The following is a 15882-nucleotide window of genomic DNA, read 5'->3' as shown; positions in this document are numbered from 1 at the left end:
TGGACATCTTGGGAGTGTGGGAGGAAACCAGAGCACCCGGAGAAAACCCATGCGGTCACAGGGACAACGTCCAAACTCCGCACAGACAGCACCCACAGTCAGGGTTGAACCCAGGTCTCTGGCGCTGTAAGGCAGCAATTCTACCGCTGTGCCACAGAAACCCTCCCACCTCTTTCTCCCCATCTCTCCCCCCCCCCCCCCCCCCCCCCCCACCACCGTCCCTTTCCTCCCCTGTGCCACACCTGAACTCCCACTTATTTCTCTCCTGCCACTTTCCACCCTTGGCTTTACAATCTGAAACTCTTCAAACCTATCTCACACCTTTCTTTCTTACCTCTTGATTTTGTTCCAACCATCTGCCTATTATAACCCCCCCTCCGTCACCTGCTTTGACCTATTACCTGACATGCTTTGTCCTGTCTCCCTTTTTCCAGCTCTCTTCTTCCCCACCCCCTCACAATCAGTGTGCAGGACTTGACCCAAAACGTCACCTATTGATGTTCTCCAGGGATGCTGCCTGACCCCCTGAGTTACTCCAGCACTGTGTCGTTTTTTTTTAAATGTATGGACAGATATGGAAAGGAAGGGATTGGGGGATAGGGTCAAATGCAGGCAAATGGGACAAGCCCAATATGCCAACTTGGTTAGCATGAACTAGATGTGCCAAAAGCCCTGCCTCTGTATTATACAGCTCTATGGCTCTATGATGGAGATGGGTTTGATTTGAAGTAAGTTCATGTAAATTTCTAACCCCTTTGCTTCCTTTCAAACTCCTTTCTTATCTTTCAAAGCCTTTCTCACGAATCACTAGTGATCAGAATATATAGAAATTTGTAGATTTAGTTTTAGATACTAGGTTATTCCTTTTGTTAAAGTAGTTTGCAGAAATGAATCAGTCTAAATACTTGAAATTAAGTGAAACAAAATCAAAAACACCCTTACCGCAGATTTTCCAATAGATTGTTGTATTTCATTAAGAAAGTCCAGTTGTTGCTCTGCATCTTCTAGCTGTCCTTTGATTAGTTGGCATCTTATAATGCCTGCAATTGTGACGAGCAATGAAAAATAATCTTCTAGTCAAATAAAGGATTTCCCATTTACACGTACCCATAAAATGACCAGTTTGCTGTGTGTGTGTGTGTGTATGTGTATGTGCGTGTGCGTGTGTGTGTGTGTGTGTGTGTGTGTGTGTGTGTGTGTGTGTGTGTGTGTGTGTGTGTGTGTGTGTGTGTGTGTGTGTGTGTGTGTGTCTCAAACTCCACGCAAACTGCTCGGCCACCCTGCAACCCAACTCTCCCTCCCTCCCTCCGCCCACTCCAGCTCAGCCGCCGCTTGGCTGTCCCCGTCCTGCCCACCCGTTGCTGCCGCTCGACCCGTCCCCTCCCTGCCTACGCGCCTATCTGCCTGCCTGCTCGCTGCTGCCCACGGGCCGGGATGGAGTCGGTGTTTGTCACGGTGGGCACCAGGAGTTTCGACAAGCTGGTGGAGAAGATCTCCTCCAAGAGGGCCATGAGGGTGAGTTACCACAGCGGTGGCGGAGGAGACGGACGGTCGCAGCCATTCACCAGGGGGGACGGGTAGACGGGACGGTCATTCCCGCAGGGGGCGGGCAGGGGAGAGGGGTGAGTGAGGGAGAGAGAGACGTGACCGGGTCTCCACTGAACCCCCCCTCCCCCGTGGCCGCCGCTGGTGGTGGGGGAGATGGTAGACAAGTTACTGTGGGGAGGGGAGAGAGGAGTTTGTGAGTGAGGTGGGAGAGGCCGCCGTGCAGAAGGGGCGTCACCGTCCCAGCCGTGGCGTGGACTGACAGGAGAGGAGACCAATCTGGTGGGTGGGGAGGGGCAGGGCGGTTGGGGTGGGGGGGAGGGGCAGGGCAGTTGCGGTGAGAGGGGGAGGGGGGTGGGGGGTGTGAGGGGGAGGGGCGGTCGGTGCGCTGGAGTTCCCCTCCCTTCTGGAGTGGCCCGTCCTGCCTTGCGAGTGCATTGTGACGTCACTCGGATTTTTTTTCCCGAAATGGGTGAGTTTGAAGAAATCGGACTGCTTTTAAAATTTCAAGGATTAATAACTTCGGAAATATAGGAAATGAGACGGGAAGATGTTTATCGCCACCACAGGAAAAATGTGAGTAGGATGTGTGAAAATGGGAAGGCTGTGGCCGAGCATTTGGAAGAAGAAAGGAATTAACCAGATTGACACAGAGACACATCGTGGGCACAAACAAGATGAAGACTTTTAGTTATATAGAGATAGATGTTTTTATACAAGGAGTGATGTGTGCCATAGAACGTGCTGCCGGGGGTAGTGATGGAGGCAGATACGATAGAGGCATTTAAGAGGCTTTTAGATAGGCACATGAATATGCAGGGAACGGAGGAATCACATGCAGGTAGATGCAATTAGTTAAACTTGGCTTCATGTTTGGCATGGACACCAAAGGGCCAGTTCCTGTGCTGTACTAGGTTCTATGTCTTCACTTTCCCCAAGCACAACCTCACACACGCAAAAGAAAAGGTAATTTCGCAAAAAATGCAGGTGAAAAGAATCATACCCGTTACTGCAGGGATACTAGTTTCATCCAGTGACATTGCTGTTTTGTACCATCTCACTGCTTCTTTCATTTTTCCTTGTAATATCATCTGATAGCCAAGCTCATTTGCAATCTCCGCATTATCCGAGGACATGCTGAACGCTCTTTCAACCAAGGTGTACGTCTGTTGAAGGATGATCTGGTTTCGCCCACACTGTATTAACGTAATTTGATGAACAATTGTCAAACTTGATTAATTACAGTAATTCACATATTAGTTTTGTATTTTCTCGGATGAATGTGTTATTTTAGCAACCATGTACTACATTAGTACTACATTATTGACCACACAGTCCATATTTAATACAAGTAGTTCTGTTATAATATGATAGTTGCATTGCTAAGACACCTCGTGTAAAATAAAATTACTTTATAAAAACAATTGTGTCAATGGGGGAATGTGGGTTGGGGGCTAGAGAGTTTCAGACTTGCAAGAAAGTTAATTTTTCCTTAAGGATTTTCAAAAATAAAGGTCATTTCAAAAGCAATAACTAAAGATTGCATGTTACTTTGTTTAATACTGTACCTTGGCACAAGTGTCAATAGAAGCAACCGCTTATCATTTACAAAGGCCTGTTAAATTAGCAGCTGTGTTCTTATAGCCCATGGCATCTGAATGCTGCGGGAAGTAAGATGGAAACAGTTTTTTGCCCTAGACAGGTCCACCACTGATTTTCCGGCACCCTTAGTTCCAGAGCCATTCTGGACTGTCCATTTTGCTGGGAAGCCAAGATACTTGCCCGCAAAGTTGGCATTGGAAGTCGGCTATGGAAAATGATCTGCTGGCTATGGCTGGTCCGGAAATCCAGAACCCCGGCAACAGGGGACAAATTCCACCGCCGATCGGGTGCAGAGGTCCCGATGAGGTCGAGATCATCCGCCTCACCTGGCCTAGGCGCCACAATTATGAGGGAATTCCAGAGGAATTGCAAGTGCATTCTTGTAATTTTGTCCGGATTAAAGGAGGTGCCGGACACTAGTTGCCAGAAAATCAGTGGTGGACCTGCACTGTTTAAATTCAGGACAACTTTTTTTTTTGCTGCATGTCAATTTCCAAAGTAACTTTTAAGTGTTTCTGTCATTCCCTGGGCTTTTTAAAGCTCATCTATTCGCTCAAAAATTAAAACAATTGGGGAAAGAAATCTCAAAACAAATATATTAATATGCTTACCATTCTGCTGAAAACCAACGCCACGTTGAAGAAAACATAAGGATTGTGAGGTTCAAGGCGATCCAGTACACTGATTAGATCACCAAGTCGATTGCCAGCCTGAAAAAGATCATAACAATTATGAATTTTTATTCACAGACTTCTGAATTGCAACACCTGGGAAAATCTGTGCTTACACACTATTATATTTAAAATTTAACGTTCGCCTCAAGCGCCATAAAATAATTGGCAATGCTTGGTTTAGTTTAGAGATACAGCATGGAAAGGGGCCTTTCGGACCACTGAGACCACGCCGACCATCGATCGCACCCGTTCACACCAGTTCTGTTATCCCACTTTCTCATCCCTACACACTAGGCACTAGGGGCAATTTACAGAGGCAAATTAACCTACAAACCCACATGTCTTTGGGATGTGGGCAGTGCTTGCTCAAAGGGCCGAATGGCCTCCTTCAGCACCTATTTTCTATGTTTCTATGAAACCAAAGCACTCGGAAACCCACGCAGTCACAGAGAGAATGTGCAAACTCCACACAGACAGCAACCGATGTCAGGATCGAGCGTGTGTCACTGGCGCTGTAAGACCTTCTTTGTCCTCCCGCGGTCGATTCATCCGTTGACAAGACGATCTTGACTCCTGTAGCAGGCGGTCTGGCCCTCCTCGTCGGGGCGATCAAGCTCCCGCATCGGGAGGATCTCAGCTCCCCCGCACCGGGCGATCGGACCTCGGGTCGAGACTAGTCGAACCTCCTGCGACTTTGGAGCCACCCGTCATCAGCCTCTACCAGAGACTGCGAGCTCCTCAATGGTAAGTCCACAGCCTTGCGGTGGGGCTCAAAGTCAGTCTCCATCTCCATGGTGTTAGGCCACAGAGTGACTGGAGACATGATCAGCAAAAAAAAATCGCATCTCCAGCAAGGTAAGAGATCGAGAAAAAGGTTTTCCCCGACCCCGACCCCTCCCACATAAAACAAACCAAAGAACATTAACACATACTTTTTAAAACACACTAAAAATAACAAAAAAGACGAAAAGACAGACAGACCGTAGGCGAGGCTTCTATTGCTGATGGTGCCACCGGTGTGAGGGCCTTCGAACAATTGATATTATGGATTCTTACTTTGGAATCACCCCAAGGCGTTCGAGAAGAATCGGGCCAGTCAACTTGTCAGACCACGACTTCACTGATGACATCGTCCCGCTGTCAGACCAGATTAGGGAGGCAAAGGAGCTGCTCGGCAGGGTCGAGATGGAGTGCAAGAAAGTGGGTCTCCACCTGGTGGCCATGAGCCTCTCAAGACCAGTGGCGGTGCATCTCTCAAGAGAGTGAAGGACCAAGTAACTGGGAGCGAGGTTGCAGAGCTCGGAGAATTACATCAAGGTCCGGAAAGCGCTCACATGGAAAGCCTTCAATAACATGGGAAATCTGGACGTCTCGGATGTCTAAGGGTCGCAAGCTGAGATTCTTCCATGCAACTGTAGAGATCATATTATTGTACGGGTGTGAGGCATGGAGTCTCACTCGAGCACTGTCCAAGTCTCTCGATGTTACCTACACCCGAATGCTCAGAAAAGTTCAAAATGTCAGTTGGAGGGACCACATCACCAATGCCCTGCTCTATGGGGAGAATCCACCTCTGACCGAGAAGATCAGGTCGAGAAGGATGAGGCTCGCTGGTCACTGCCACCCCCACCCAGAAATGCCAGCAAACAAGGCTGTGCTGTGGGAACCGACCCATGGAAGAGGTGCCCGGGACCCCAAACAAGATGATGCTGAAGACGTTGATGGAAGACGCATGGAAGACAAAAGAGGAGCTTGCCAGCTGCATGGAGGACAGAGATGTGTGGTGCGACCATCACCGTGCCCGTCGGAAACCAGCACCACTGCGTCGCTAATGTTTTCAACGATGATGATGATTACTTTGGAATTGATGCAGATTTTCAAACTTGGCACGAGATGCATGTCGGGTATCTCCACAATAATGTATTCAATTCACAAACTTTAAGACCAACATTCTTATCCAGTGGGAGAAAAATGTTTCCAACAAACATACATATTTTATACTGCAAAAACTGGGTTTAAAACATTAATGTATGGTTTGCTGAAATAGGACGGGAATGCTGTTTTGAATTTTGCTACGAATGAGAAATGTGAATAGACTTAATAAAAATACAGCAATTTGTACTAGTAGCAAGTGATGAGATGATCAGTGTAGGTATGATTAATTATTATAACTTTCTTACCTCTTTAATATTTCCCTCTCTGCACAATAAATGGACAGCCAACATCTTTAGTGCTTCAAAATTATTACTCTCCTTCTCCAACACTCTGCAATAGATTTCAAAATACATTTTAAATTACAATTAAATAAATTGAATCTTAATCTTAATTTCACCAAATTTTTGAGAAATATTTCACGATAAATTGCACATACAGAGATATTACATTTACAGTTCATCAGAGTGAAAGCAGCCTATTTTGGAAACAGCCTATATGCATAAGCAATCACATTTACAACACATCTGTTTTTAATGAAGGTGGAGATCAACATTTCCTGCATCTTTCCCATTTGCATTTTGCAATTCAATTAATTTTATTTATATTTTTGTTCTCTAAACTTATGGGTACCACAAAATCCCCAGCAAAGGATTCTACTCCTGCTCCTGCTATAAAGGAGAAGCCATTGGCAAACCGTTTCTGAAGAAGCAAGGGGAACCTACTATGAGTGTGCTCTTACAACAATAAACATATTCATTTGTTTTAGCTAAAATTTCAAACACTGGAGAATTTTTAAACATAGACTCAACTAGTTTCACTTTTATTAGGCTTCTAAGTACCATTCTCACACAAACAATGTTGTACCATCAATACCCTAATCTCACTTTATTTCTATCTGCCTGAATCCTGGCGATGAACAGACAGGAAGCTGAACAACTCTGGCCTCAGGTGAGTATGAGAACATAGCTTGTTGAGACCCTAGGTGAGATCTTCCTTCACTTTTTACTTCCTTCTCCTGTACTATTATTGTTTGTTTGTTTTATAGTTTATATATATTACTGAACTTTTTTCATTGTTATTTATTATGGTGTTTACAGAGTACTATGTTTACATATCTTCTGTGCTCCTACAAGTAAGAATTTCATTGTTCCATTTATGGACAGATGACAATAAAACAACCTTCACTCTTTCTCCACATCAGAATATCAGGCATCAAACACCCAGGCAGTCTCTTTCCTGCTATCTTAACACAGGACCAGTGCCATAAATAGACTGGACTTGCTTAGTCAGGGAATCACCAAAAAAGAAGCAAAGCAGGAGTAGGCTGTAGGTTGTGGGGGCGGAGGGGGGGGGGGGGGGGGGGGGGGGGGGGGTTTGGAGGGGGTGGGGAGGGGTTGGGGGGGGGGGGGGGGGGGTGTGTGTGGGGCAGGGGGGTGTGTGTGTGGGCGGGGAGTGGTTGTGTGGGTGAGATGGGGGGGGGGGGGGGGATGAGGGGGAGAGTAAGCTCGGAGAAAAGATGGGGAAAGAGCCATGGGGGAGAGCCACGCGGATTTTAAGATTTTTAATCCTCGCTAACTTTTATGGCATTCAACCGATCGGAACGAAACTTGGTACACTCGCAGCACAGGAGATCGGTGAGTGAACTGGAGAAAAATCGTAGTGCTATCGCGAAACATTTTTGTGCAAATAAAAGGACCGTCAAACCAGAAGATAACCAGATCATAGTTTTAGTTATGTTTAGATAGGTAGATTATCTTGCTTGGCACTTTATGAAAAGTGTTCTGAAAGTCCAAATATTACTTCCTCCCCATCTATCCTGCTACTTTCCACCACAAAGCAGTCAAAGATTTGTCAAACATGATTTCACTTTTATAAATCCCAGTTGCATCTGTTCAATTATATGAGTGTGCCATTTCCTTATAAATCCTCATATTTTCGTATTTGCACGCCAGCAATAATGTCCTCCCTCAAATTAGGAGACCAAAATTGCACACAATACTCCAGGTGTCATCTCACCCGGGCCCTGTACAACTGCAGTAGGACATCTTTGCTCCTAAACTCAAATCCTCTCGCAACGGCCAACATTAGCTTTCTTCACTGCCTGCTGTACCTGCATGCTAACTTTCAGTGACTGATGTACAAGAACATCCAGGTCTCGTTGCACCTCTCCTATTCCTAATCTGACACCATTCAGATAATAATCTACTTTCCTATTCTTGTCACCAAAGTGGATAACCTCACATTTATCCACATTACATTTAGAGGGATGTGGGCCAAACGCAGGCAGATGGGACTAGTGTAGCTGGGACATGTTGGCTGGTGTGGGAAAATTGGGCCAAAAGGTCTGTTTCCACGCTGTATCACTCCATGACTCTAGGCTGCACTAGATGCATGCAAAGAACTTGTTATCATATTGCACGTATTCTGACCTGGAAATGACAGCTACAGTACAACTATAGTCTGAGATTCTCCGTTGGTTATACACGGGCTACTTTCTGGTCTATTATAACTGCAACCATAGTCATGCACAGATAAAGTTTAACAGAACAAAGCACAAAATGCTGGAGGAACTCAGCGGGGAAGGCACATCTGTGGAGGGTTGACAAAAATAGCTGGAGCAACTCAGCGGGACAGGCAGCATCTCTGGAAAGAAGGAATGGGTGACGTTTCGGGTCGAGACCCTTCTTCAGACTGGTTTTCAACCCGAAATATCACCCATTCCTTCTCTCCAGAGATGCTGCCTGTCCCTCTGAGTTACTCCAGCTTTTTGCGTCTATCTTCGGTTTAAACCAGCATCTGCAGTTCCTTCCTACCCATCTGTGGAGGGAATGGACAGGTGACCCGTTGGGGTCAGGACCGTTAAAGAAAACTTTAAAACACAACAGTTTTCTTTAACAGGACCCTTCTTCACACTCTTCACTACAACACTTAGTGCTCATTTTGTGCACAGACGCTGCCTGACCACTGAGATACTACAGCACTTTGTTCAAGATTCCAGCATCTGTAGTTGCTTGAAACTAACATTTAACAGAAATGCTGTTATGTTAATTGAACATCTTTACCTGTGGACTGTCTCAATTGTCTGTTCCCAATCCTGCAAGGCTAGTTGTAGCTCTATCTTCTTTACAAAAGCAGGCAGGAAGCCAGGAAAATGAACTATTATTTGGTTTACCATTTCCAAAGCCCCTGAGAAGTTCTGTCGCATCTCAAAGTACTGTGCCTATTGACAAGAAATAATATTCTGAAGTCACAAGTAAGCAAATGGAATAACTCCATGCCTTAACTGCTTCATACTTTTAGGGTGGATAGTTTTAGTCACCATCAAATCTTAGAAAATAGCTGAATATTATCATGAACTTAGTTTAGAGATACAGCATGGATACAAGACCTTCTGCCTACTGAGTCCACACCGACCTTCAATCACTCGTTCACACCAGTTCTATATAATCCCACATTCTCAGCACTCTCTGCACACTCGGGGTAATATATGGAGGCCAATTAACGTACAAATCTGCATGTCTTTGGTTTATGGAAGGAAACCGGAGCACCCGGAGAAAACCCAACTCTACATAGAAAGCACCCAAGGTCAGGATTGAACCCGGGTCTCTGGAGCTGTGAGATAACAGCTCTACCAGCTACATCACTGTGCCTTCCCTTAATGATGACAATCGTCATTTCATAACAACTTTACAATATGAATAAACCCAGTGCACAGAAATTTTTTCAACCTCGAATCCAAAGTGGCAGCATCTTATTCTACATTATTTAGATGATTAGAAATCGATGGACTCCCAGAACAGGAAGTGATTTTTATGCAATAATGTGGTCTACTTTTTGTTGCATCTTCCTCGTCAATTGTGTTGGTGCACTTGGTATTGACTGAGCCCAAACAGGTTACAAAAATGGAGGTACACAGCCAACTTTAGTTCCATTAAATTAAGTGTCTGTTGATAATAGGCACTAAAAGAGCGTTATAGCCCAAAGAATGTAAGTTTGTTTGAATGCACTGAACAATAAAAATCATGATTCCAGGAAGGAATTGTGACAGGGAAAGAGACAAAGAAGGCATACAAAGGAGGGAAAAAAAGACATTTCAAAGGAAACGATTTCCTTTGTTGGGTTTTCGTTGAGAGAAAATTGAATAACCTAATATAATGAGATTGTTTGTGTAATTTGATTTGAGGAACCTATTAACTGTTCCTTTACTTCTCTAGAGAACATGGATCGGGAATGTTTCAGGTCAGGACCACCCCTGATCCATGAGTTATTCCAGCACTTTGTGTTTGCAGTTCCTTGTTTCCACATATAACTGTTTCGTTATCTTTTACTGTGAACATACTGTCAAAAGCAATGTGAAATGCACTCTGATTAAATTAATGGGCTACTTTTTTTGGGTTATGATTTATTCAAGCTGAGATATTGACACGGTTAGCTACTTGATCAATGAGATATGTAAAAGGTTGCTGAGGGAAGGGAGGAAATTGCAGGCACCCCGATCATAATTTTCCAAACATCTAAAGATTCTGACAGAGGTGTTTTTTTGATGAAGTTTGGAAAGAGATGCTGCAACAAATATGATATGAAAAGGCATTTGTAAAGGTGCACCCAATTAGTTTGTCATCAAGTCTGAAGGCCATGGAATAAAAGGAACTGTAACAGTACGGATACAAACTTGCCAAAGTAACAGAACTTCATTATAGAGTCATAGAGTGATACAGTGTGGAAACAGGCCCTGAGGCCCAACTTGCCCACACCAGCCAACATGTCCCACCTAGTCCACCTACACTAGTCCCACCTGCCTGTGTTTGGTCCATATCCCTCCAAACCTGTCCTATCCATGTACTTGTCTAACTGTTTTTTTAAACGTTGGGATAGTCTCTACCTCGACTACCTCCTCTGGCAGCTTGTTCCACACACACACCATTCTTTATGTGAAAAAGTTACCCCTCAGATTCGTATTAAATTTTTCCCCTTCACCTTAAACCTATATCCTCTGGTCCTCGATTCACCAACACTGGGCAAGAGACCGTGCCTCTACCCGATTTATTTCTCTCAAGATTTTATACACCTCTATAAGATCACCCCTCATCCTCCTGCGCTCCAAGGAATACAGTCCTAGCCTACTTAACCTCTCCCTTTAGCTCAGACCTTCAACTCCTGACACCATCCTCGTAAGTCTTCTCTGTACCCTTTCCAGCTTGACAACATCTTTCCTATAATATGGTGCCCAGAACCGAACACAATACTCTAAATGCGGTCTCACAAATGTCTTATACAACTGCAACATGACCTCCCAACATCTATACGTGATACTCTGACTGATGATGTGCCAAAAGCCTTTTTGACTACCTTATCTATGTGTGACTCGATCTTCAAGGAGCCATGCACCTGCACTCCTAGATCCAAATTTGTACAAATTGGTATATTTCTTGAATCAAGGGAAATTTGTGGTGGAGTTCACTGGGGGCTGATATTAGCATTGTTCTCTTAACATATTAATGATTTTGACGTGGGGTATAGCATACAATTTCCACATATGCACATGACTTTGAATCCTAGTGAACTGTAACGATAGCAGTGGACTTCAGGAAGAGGTAGGATGGTGAAATGGTTGGATAGAAAATGTGCCTGGAACATGCTGCCAGGGGTAGTGGTGGAGGCAGATATGATAATCACATTGAAGAAACTTTTGGATAGGCACATGGTTATATGGGGAATGGTGGGATATGGAGGAATGGGCTTGCATATGAAGTCCATAATTCCCTCAAAGTGGCAACATTACTAGATAGGAGGGGCAAAGTTCAAAGGAGATGTATCGGAGAAAACTTCGTGCCTGTTACATGCTATCAAGGGCGGTAGTGGAGGCAGATAAGAGTGCTGTTTAAGAGATTTTTATATAAGCATATGCAAGGAATGGAGGGATATGGATTATGTGCAGGCAGATAAGTTGGCATCATGTTTGGCACAGACATTGTGAGCCGAACGTTCCTGTGCTGCAGAGGACATAGATTTGAGGTGCAAGGGGAAAGATTTAATAGAAACCTGAGGGTGGTGGGTATACGGAACAGGCCGCGAGAGGAGATAATTAAGCAGGTACAATAACAACATTTAACAGATATTTAGACAGGTACATGGATAGAAAAGGTTTAGAAGCATATGCCAAATACAGGCAATTAGTATGTAATAAAAAGGAATTGCAGATGCTGGTTTATACGAAAGGTAGGCATAAAATGCTGGAGTAACTCAGCGGGTCAGGCAGCACCTCTAGAGAACATGGATAGGTGACATTTCAGGTCGGGAGAAGAGTCCCAACCCAAAACATCACCTATCTATCTTCTTCAGAGATGCTGCCTGACCCGGCATTATTCCAGCATTTTGTCTCTATCGCAGGCAAATAGGACTGGCTTAGATGGCGCATCCTGGTCGGTATGAGCGAGTTGGTCCTAAGGGCCTGTATTCATGCTGTATGACTCCACAACTCTAATTTCATTATTTTATTTCTATAGTATCTCTTAACCCCAGTTTTTAAACTCACTTTCCCCATCATGGCAAATATATCATTTCCATCCTGGATTCCTTCATCAAGGTATTTTATGGCCTTTTTAGCATTTGCGTCTCTCCCACTGGTTAGATCAATCCATCCTTTCAAGATTAGACCCTGGTAAAAAAGGTACATAGAATAATAATGATCACATGGCCAAATGGAGGAATGTGCAAGGCAACATCCTGTAACCATAACAGTTTAGAGGGAATCTGGATGAAAAGGATAACGAGTAGAAATTTGATTTGTCATACCATGCATGAAACACCCAGCTATGGGAAAGTCAGAATCTTGACAACACGAAGGGTCAGATTTAAAAAAAAACAGTGCTCGAGTAACTCAGTGGGTCCAGCAGCATCTATGGAGAACATGGATAGGTGATTTGAAGAGATTTCAAAGTGTCTGAAGAAGTATACCGACCCAAAACACAATCTATCCATGTCCTCCAGAGATGCTGCTTAACCAACTGAGTTACTCCAGCATTTTGTGCCTTTTTCTGTAAACCAGCATCTGCGGTTCCTTGTGTTTACAAAGAGTCAGATCTTTTGCTGCCATAAAGACTGGAAAACACTGCTTCTTCCAGAGGCACGAGGAACTGCAGATGCTGGAATCATGAGCAAAATACAGTGCTGGAGGAACTTAGCCGGTCAGGCAGCATCTGTGCAGGGAATGGACAGGAGCTCTTCCGATTGATCCTGACCTGTAACATCTCAGTCTGAAGCATGGTCCCGATCCACAACGTCATCTGTCCATTCCTTCCACAGTTACTGCCTGACCGCTGAGTTCCTCCAGCACTTGCCCTGCTTCTTCCAGCATGGTCCAGGGTGCTGATTCAGCTTAGAGCTGGATGCTTGCTCATCATTGTGGCCCACTGCAGTCAGCGTCTTTTACAACACAACTGCCCCCCTGCATGGGTACAGCAACTTTGACAGCTGCCAAGAGTCCGTCCTCATTCTCACCCTTACGTCTTAGCTGGTCGTTGCAGAATAACCCTCCAGGTTTCATCCCCCTTCGCCACATTTTCCTGTGGTTTACAAATTATTCTCCCATACATGTCTGTCAACTACCCTTTGATTCTTTCGTCACACCTATAATAAGAGGTAATTTCACAGTTTCCAATTAACATGCTGCCACATGTGTAGTGTGTGGCTGGAAACCAGAGCATCCAGAGAAATCCACAAGGAGAATGTGCAAACTCCACACAGAAAGCACCTGAGGTCAGGATCAAACCCTGATGCCTGAAAACATGAGGCATCAGCACTAACCGTGCTACTGTGCGATCATGTCATAATATTTTATCAATGAAAAGAAAAATTCATATTATAATTCCTGTTTCTAAATTGAAGAATTATCGAAAAAAATACACCTACAGAGAATATATAGCAAGTATACCGACCTTTCGTGATCCACTCGAAACCTTGATCATTCTGTCAACATATTCGCGAGCTTTGTCGTGACGCCCAATATGCCAAAGAAAGAGACTAGCAAAATACAATGCCATCTGCCCTGCAGTCTTCCGGTTCTCTTTGAGTTTGTTATCCAGTTCTTGAATGGTGTCACGATCTTTTATCAAGGCAAAATGTTAGTATATAAAATTATGAGAGGATTAGATAGGGTAGCCAGTCAGAACCTTTTTCCCCGGGGTGGAAATGTCCAACACATAACTTTATGGTGAGAGGGCAAAAGTTTAATGGAGATGTGTGGCGCAAGTTTTTTTTACACAGAGCGGAACGCCTTGCCATGGGGTGGTGGTGGCGGGCAATACGATAGTGGCGTTTAAGAGGCTTTTAGATAGGCACATGAGTGTGCAGGGAATAAAGGGATATGGATCATGTACAAGTAGATGAGATCAGTTTAGCTAGGCATCATGTTCGGCAGAAACATTGTGGGCCACAGAGCCCGTTCCTGTGCTGCACCTATGCTCTGCCAGCTGTGCCACTTTTCTCCTTGGCTGCATTGGTTGGAAAATATGCTTACCTGGAGCTGAACATTTTTTATGAGCATAGATTAAAGCCATGGTGGTGCAGAGTGAAACATCCTGCTTCTCCCTAACAACCTCAAGTTCACGGATAGCTTCTTGAATGCGATCTACATACACAAAATAGAGACAATTTAGAAATTATATAATTTGTCTCGTTATTATTTAATCTATGAATGTTATGAAAGTGCATTTGATATTTTCACTACACTACATTACCTTCCATAAGTATCCCATAAGCACGGAAGAATAGGAACACCGCATCATTGCCATATTTTTTCATACCCACATCTGCAGCAATCTGGATATGATTAAAGTAATTTTTTTGGCAGTAGTAGTTTATTAGTGCCTGCAAATTCAAAATAGTAAAATAAATGTACTTAATTCAACTTTACCTAATCTTCCACAAGCCACCAATTCCTCCATAGCCCATCCTTTTCAGGTGGCATTTTTCTTTCATTTGATTGAACAAATCTACCTTCATAGAAGGTCAGAGGCTGTTATAATCTATGATTCCACCCACAGCATGTTGCAGCAAAACATTAAGATTGATTGAAAGCATGGAAACCGGCCCTTTGGCTCACCGTCACACACCCCGGGGCTTGAGACACAGTTTCTCCACACACCCACTCCCCCCCAAAAAAAACCCCAATTCGCCACAAGGCCAGTCCCTTTCCACCCCCCACTCACATCCAGATATCTTTGCTCACATCAGGGCTTGGAACAGATTCTTCCCACTCGCCCTGGGGACATATCCCCCAAAACCCCCCACTATCCCGAGATAGATCATGCCATGCTCTACTCCCCCCCGGGGACAGACCCCTCACCCTGGCCCGGACGCAGATCCCCTCTTCACTTTACCTGGTCACATACCCCTCTCTTCTCACCTCCCTCCACAGGCCTTGACACTGACACACAGATCTACCCCCTCCCTCTCTCACCAGGGTGGCCGGGTCCTGCTCCGCCATTGCCGCTGCACCGGCCCGGGGTTGCTCCCAGTCACAGGCCCGGGGCTGGTGCTGTGGTCGGGGGTCGGTGACTAAAGCTCGCGCTGCTGCGGGTCGCTCGGGGGCGCCTCGAGGCGGCGGGTAACGGCGGGGGGGGGGGGGGGGGGGGGTGATGTGACGCGGAGGAGACCCGGGGACTGAAGCTCGTCGCCGTCGCCGCCGCCGCCCGTCTCCCTGGTAACCGCCGGCCGCCGAGCCATCGATCGATCGGTGGGCGGGTCGGGGCCGCTCCGCTCATCGACTGCTCCGGGTCCGCACCGGGCGGAGAGACCCACACCCGGAGAGACCCCCACACCCGGAGAGACCCCCACACCCGGAGTCACCCCCACACCCGGAGTCACACCCGGAGAGACCCCCACACCCGGAGAGACCCCTACACCCGGAGAGACCCCCACACCCCGGAGAGACCCCTACACCCGGAGTCACACCCGGAGAGACCCCCACACCCGAGTCACACCCGGAGAGACCCCCACACCCGGAGTCACACCCCGGAGACCCCCCCACACCCGGAGAGACCCCCCACACCCGGAGTCACACCCGGAGTCACCCCCCACACCCGGAGTCACCCCCACACACCGGGAGAGACCCCACACACCGGAG

General features: G+C 45.7%; 1 protein-coding gene across 2 annotated transcripts in view; it reads right to left on the bottom strand.

Moving 5' to 3' along the window:
* Window positions 1–15343, bottom strand: part of ttc21b (tetratricopeptide repeat domain 21B) — a 63347-nt gene extending 48004 nt beyond the window's left edge. The window contains exons 1-10 of one of the 2 annotated variants that reach the window (XM_055638163.1): window positions 15217–15343; window positions 14495–14624; window positions 14275–14385; window positions 13694–13860; window positions 12292–12414; window positions 8819–8976; window positions 6002–6086; window positions 3759–3857; window positions 2549–2741; window positions 943–1040 (exon numbers count right to left, since the gene is read on the bottom strand). In XM_055638163.1, coding sequence (XP_055494138.1) covers window positions 943–1040; window positions 2549–2741; window positions 3759–3857; window positions 6002–6086; window positions 8819–8976; window positions 12292–12414; window positions 13694–13860; window positions 14275–14385; window positions 14495–14624; window positions 15217–15243 — 1191 coding nt within the window. In that variant the 5' untranslated portion in view covers window positions 15244–15343. Of the gene's footprint in view, window positions 1–942; window positions 1041–2548; window positions 2742–3758; window positions 3858–6001; window positions 6087–8818; window positions 8977–12291; window positions 12415–13693; window positions 13861–14274; window positions 14386–14494; window positions 14625–15216 lie in introns of those variants that run through there. The other variant, XM_055638164.1, reaches the window with a different exon arrangement.
* Between the last annotated feature and the right edge of the window lie 539 nt (window positions 15344–15882).

This window comes from Leucoraja erinacea, chromosome 7 (genome assembly GCF_028641065.1).
Source record: "Leucoraja erinacea ecotype New England chromosome 7, Leri_hhj_1, whole genome shotgun sequence".
NCBI classification, from domain to species: domain Eukaryota; kingdom Metazoa; phylum Chordata; class Chondrichthyes; order Rajiformes; family Rajidae; genus Leucoraja; species Leucoraja erinaceus.
The sequence above is the reverse complement of the archived record's forward strand: the minus strand, read 5'-3'. Positions and strand labels throughout refer to the sequence as shown.